Below are 6048 nucleotides of genomic sequence, written 5' to 3'. Positions count from 1 at the left end.
ACCAGCAGTACAGCCGAGTTAGAGCCGGACTAAGCGGCTTTATAACCAGCAGTACAGCCGAGTTAGAGCCGGACTAAGCGGCTTTATAACCAGCAGTACAGCCGAGTTAGAGCCGGACTAAGCGGCTTTATAACCAGCAGTACAGCCGAGTTAGAGCCGGAGTTTTGTTAAGAAACCCAACAAACGGTAAACATCATCAATTAATAGCACAGCCATCATGCTACTCTTAAACTTTCATTGTGTCCTGATTTAATAAACTGCACCCGTTGAGCACACAAAGCCATTCCTGCGCTAAGCAGCAACTAATTTAATTAGTAAGTTAACTTTTCATCACACCCATTAATTGCTCTTCATTATGTGCTACAGTCATTTACACTAAATTTGTCCTTTTGTTCCTAAGTAATTTATTTAGAAATACCAATAATCAGCCCAGTATCTGAGGGTGCCTGTTCTATACATCTTCAGAAACGTATTGGCGATGCCTCTGATCACACGTCTGAAGACAGACGGCCGCCTCTGTGGCTCTGCTGCTGGTTCTGCTGCTGCTGGTTCTGAAACCAGCTGGCTTTCTTCATGGGTTACCTCTGCAGATGGCTCCTCGTTCTGCTGGTGCTGGTTCTGCTGGTGCTGGTTCTGCTGGTGCTGGTTCTGCTCCTGGTTCTGCTGGTGCTGGTTCTGCTCCTGGTTCTGCTGCTGCTGGTTCTGCTGCTGGTTCTGCTGTTGCTTTATTTCCTCCTGTTGTTTCTCATTCAGCATTTTGATCAGCTGTTCCACTTTCCGCTCCAGGGCAGCGATTCTCCTCCGTAAAGTCTTGTTTACCTCAAACAGTTTTTGTAATTCTAAGTTTTTCTCCTGAAGCTGCTTTTCTTGTTCAAGTTTGATGTTCGCAATTTGTACCTTCAGCTCCTCGCTTGCTTTAAGGAGAGACTGTTTCTCAGCAGCCATCACGCTGATTTGATTCAAGATGGCACGAAGTTTCTTTGTCTCTTGCGCTAAGGCCTCTGAAGAGAGTTGCATTCTCTCCTCGTTCTCGGAGTCAGAAGATGACGACTTGCTGTTTTGACTCATTGTTGCTGACATTGTTCTGACTGGACAAATCCAATAAGTGTTCAATATTTTCCTGTATTTATTCGTTAGGAATTGCCTTTTTGAGTTCAATAATTGTTCAGAAAAGATCCTTCTACTTGTTCTGTCTATTCTGCAAAATGTTCATCTGAAGAGCAAATGGTTACCAAGAATTCAGGAACGCAGCTTTGTGATGTCACAGTGAAAAGCATGATGTCATAAATTGATGTCACTCCCTCAGGAGAACAACTAGAAAACTGCTGAAGTTTGAATAAAAACAATTTGTATTTTCTATTTCAAATTGTGAAACTAGTAAAAAAAAACATAAAATGCAAATAAAAATGTTATAAACCAATTATTTTTATATAAAACATTTAGTTATCAATGAAAAAGTGAATTGCTTTTGAGCCAGTGATGTTTCCTGGAGATCTGGAGATTTAGGACAGCTATGGTACATTTATATAAAAATTATTAGTATTCTGTTGTATTTTATTGTTTATTTCTAGTTTCACAATTTCAATATATTTTTAGGTACCTACCTACCAATAATATACAAAAAAGGACAAAAATATTGTAAAACATGAATGTCTATATATTTTTTTCTTTTGCTGTTTTTATATGTGTGTATATTAGAATGGGGTGATCATTACAAAAAAGATCACATTTTTATAATCAAATGTGTGTAATTTTTGTAGTTATATATAGATTAATGAAGAAGGCCCACTTTATAAAAAGCAATTATACTACATTCACATAATATATACATTTATATGAAAATATGCATTCATGTATTTTCTTCCCTGGCTAACCAGATATATGAAGAAATCAAATAATATTGAAAAAAATATATATAAACAAAACATATTCATCCATATTCCAGTCAGGTTATATTTCTTCCAAAATTTTGAAGGGTATGTTTAAATTTGTAACCCATTTGTTACTTATGTTGGTTTTATGTTTTCTATGGGTTTAAGGCTGATTTCTATTGTGATTTGTGATTTTATGTCTGTGAAAAGCACTTTATAAATAAACTTTACTTAATTACTCTACAGAAGAACAGAAGTGGAAAACAATGAAAAATAGAACAATTAAGGAACACCAAAAATGACAAAATTCCATAACCAAACTCAAACAACCCCAGATCCTGACAGCATATTTGTTTTTGTTAAAAAAAAGGATGACAAGACAATTTATTTGCATGCTTGTTATTATTATTGATATAAATGTTACAGACAGCACCGACTGTTGTCACCGTAGTGACAGAAGACAGGAGGAGAGAAAGAAGTTCCCTCACATTCCAGATGTTGCTGCTGTCTTATGTGGATCAGGCTTTTCTCCAGTGTGGGTTCGCTGATGACGTTTCAGCGTTGAGGAATTTTTGAATCTCTTCTCACAACGATCGCAGCTGTAAGGTTTTTCTCCAGTGTGGATTCGCTGATGACGTTTTAGCGTTGAGGATTTTTTGAATCTCTTCTCACAATGATTGCATCTGTAAGGCTCTTCACCAGTATGGCTTCGCAGATGACTGTTAAGACTACCCTTATGAATGAAAGCCTTTCCACACTGGTCACAGAGATAGCGCTTCTCTCCAGTGTGAATCCGTTGGTGGATTTTCAGACATTTCTTCCATCTGAAACGTTTCAGACATTTGTCACAGCGGTGTTTTTTCTGCAGGCTATGGGTGGGCTAATCCTGCTGTCCATCGCTGGGACCATCTGAGGCTTTGTCTTCATGTCCACCTGGGTTTGTGCGGGTTTGGTTCTACGAAGGGAAGTACAGTAATTATGGAGGTCTGGAACCTGTGGCCCCACCAGTGGCTCTTTGGACATTTTATAATGGCTCCTAATAATGTGGTTAAAAACACAGAAAAAACAACTGATGGTCTTTTAATCTAGGCATAATCACAAAAGTACATTTTAATGACTGAAGTTATATAGCGCTTTTCCAGTCATTTTGACCACTCACAGCACTTCACATCCACCCATTCACACTCACATTAGTACATCAGTAGGGGTTAAGTGTCTTGCCCAGAGGTACATCAACATGGACCAGGAGGAAGCTGGAATCGAACCAACAACCTTCTGATCACTAAACAAACACTCTACCCACAGAGCCACAGTCATCAGCAGTACACAACAGGACAATTGCATTGAATTTCCACAACAGAAGGAAAAGTTCCAGTTATTTTTTATTTTTTTATATCTTTTTCTTGTCATTGAGCTGAAAACTATCCTATAATTTTACTTAACTCTCCACAAATATTTTCATTGTTATGAATGATGATTTGAAGGCAGATTCAGGTTTTAATGTTTACATTTAACCATTTTAGTAATTAATATATTATTCAAGTGTTTTATGATAAATAACCATTTGTGAGGACAGGGAAGTCTGTGAATCCGGGTGGAAGGTTCGTTCCTCCAAGCAGTGGGTTAGTTTGTGCGTCACCTCAGGAAAACAGACTTTACAGCTGAAGAGGGAAGAGCTGATCAGGTTCTTGGGGAAAGGTTATTGTGTGGTAATTTGGGCGGGGTAGTCTCTGGATTAAAACCGTTGTTGGGGGTAAAATCTTTGATCACTTTGGGAGTCAGATGTTCTGAGAAGTGTGATCTCAAAGATATGATTCATTTTTCCTCGCCGACTCTTTTTGTGCTGGTTTATTTCTTCGCATACAAATCTAAGGGAGGTTTACTGATCTCAGCAACATCCTATAGATTTATGTCAGATTTATGTGTCATGATGATTTGTTGGGATTAATTGAGAACCCAAATACAAAACAACGGAAACGTGCAGTGAATAATAAAAAAGGTTTAATAAAAACAATGAACAAAAAACTGACCAAAAATCCACAAAGGGCAAACTACAAACAAAATCCAAGAGAGCGGAACAAAAACCGAAACACCACAGATCAAACCAGTGATGAGAACATGGGGAGGGTGAGAGGAAGTGACAGGAGGAACCAGCGAGGAGTGACTGAAGGAGAGGTGCTTCAGTACTGGGAGGCTGAATGCTGACACAAAGGACCGGGCTAATGACCAACAGGTATGAGGGGAGAGAGAGAAACTGAGGAGGAACACTGGGGACTAAATGAATCTAACATAAAGGAGAACTGAACCAACGAGACATGATGAACTAGAAGAACTAACAAACGACTGAACTACGGCAACAAGACGGATCTAACCAAAGAAACGTGAAATACTGAAACGAGAATATTTAAGAAGGCACCAAACCAGAGTAAAACTAAAACCAGCTTCTCAAAATAAAACAAGAGGAACTAAGAAACACAGAAATAAACAAAACCCAATCAAACAACTAGATGTTTGTCAAAATGACAAGTCATTTAACATTTGTGGCTCTAAAAAAAGTGTTGGGTTTTTTATCTGGACTGAAGGCAAAAATGGTTTCAGATCGTTTTTGTAAGCTTAAACACCTTTGGGTTTCGTTAGGTCAGGTCACAGGGCAAGAAAGACATACAGGACCAACAACCATGCACACACACACACACACACACACTTATAGTAATTCTGTGTATATATGATGCATATATTGTTTCCATGGAGACAAGTTGTTTTGATATTTTAGATCTTAATGTAACCATATTTGTAACAAATGACTACATTTGTTATGTATTGTTTTGTAAATGTCACTTCTTTTAAACCAAGCTGCATTCGTATGTGTGCCTCTGTGTATATACGAGCATGAGAGAGCTAAAGAGAGAGGAAAACACAGAACTATTTATTCACAACAGGCCCCCTGTTGGGGTGGCAGAAATATCACCCCACAACAATCAATAAATGTGGTGCATATGGATCCTGAGCTAAATATGGCGGACCGCACCCCATAGCCCCCCCCAACCCGGACCGCCATGTCTCTGGTAACGGCCTGCAGTGTTTTCAGAGAACCCAAATTAAAATAAATGTCATGTTTTGAGGTGTGGCATGAAGCCAGAGTACCCAGAGAAATCCCATGCATGCACAGAGAGAACATTCAAACTAAATGCAGAAAGACGATTAGAAACAAAAAAGTAGCACTTAGTTTCACACAAGTTTTAATAACCAACCTCTTCCAGTGATGCCTTTTCTTCCGCTCCAAGTTTCTCCATTTCAGTTCTGCATAAAACAAACATTCATAATATGTAAAATTGAATTGACAATATTTGCATAGCAGTTTCAGAAATAGTTGAAACCAGATATTTATTAGAGGCAACCTGATTTCACACATTATGATTTTAAAGCAGTCTTAACTTCCTGCTTTATGTCAGCCAGGATTAAATATATTCCCTAATTTCTCAGAAAAGTTTTCATTTCTGTTTTTAATTTAGAACGTTTTCATAAGCTAACTAAGCATTTAAACAGATGCTTTGTAATCTTTTACCACTTTTAACAGAAACAAATGAGAATCCTGGAACAGAGGGATGATTTCTGCTTCACACGTTTAAGTCTTAGTAATGACATGATTCTACAAAGTGAAATATTAAACATCAGTATGAATTATTACAAATATATGTGATAAATAAATAAGCCTTTACTTACCGTTTCTTTGAGCCACCTCTTCAGATTATCTTTGTCATATTTACATTTGACAGATGCTCTTATGGTTTCCATGGTAACATTGTTCAAAGGGTTACAGCTCCATAAACATTTAACTCTCTATGTATTTTTTAAAACAAAACATTCAGCCATCTGATTATTCTAATTACACACTTCTTTTGTGCACCAGAAAGTTTCACTTAAGGGGCGTTTACACGACAACGATCCAACAAAAAAACGGCACTTTTGTTCCGTTTTTGTTGGATCGTTTACACGATAACGTTCTAATTACGATTTGTGTTTACACAGTAACGGTACACATCGAAAACGTGTAATGTCCTGCCACACCACTAGTTGGTGCTAGATTCTTTGAAACTTAGGTGCGCATGCGTAAAAAAGGAGTTGTACCTGAAAGCTGTTACAACCGTTAAGATGGCAGCGAATAAAGTATTAATAA

At 37.8% G+C, this 6048-nt stretch overlaps 1 protein-coding gene across 1 annotated transcript in view; it reads right to left on the bottom strand.

The window, feature by feature from the left end:
* The window catches only part of LOC106955475 (zinc finger protein 79-like), a 3843-nt gene extending 949 nt beyond the window's left edge, over window positions 1-2894 (bottom strand). Inside the window, exons 1-3 of the mRNA XM_015045684.1 lie at window positions 2865-2894; window positions 2360-2751; window positions 898-914 (exon numbers count right to left, since the gene is read on the bottom strand). Coding sequence (XP_014901170.1) covers window positions 898-914; window positions 2360-2751; window positions 2865-2894 — 439 coding nt within the window. The remainder of the gene's footprint in view (window positions 1-897; window positions 915-2359; window positions 2752-2864) is intronic.
* Between the last annotated feature and the right edge of the window lie 3154 nt (window positions 2895-6048).

This window comes from Poecilia latipinna, unplaced genomic scaffold, assembly GCF_001443285.1.
Source record: "Poecilia latipinna isolate Pla-1442-1.1 unplaced genomic scaffold, P_latipinna-1.0 Scaffold738, whole genome shotgun sequence".
Lineage (NCBI taxonomy): Eukaryota > Metazoa > Chordata > Actinopteri > Cyprinodontiformes > Poeciliidae > Poecilia > Poecilia latipinna.
This window is presented reverse-complemented; position numbering and strand designations above follow the sequence as displayed.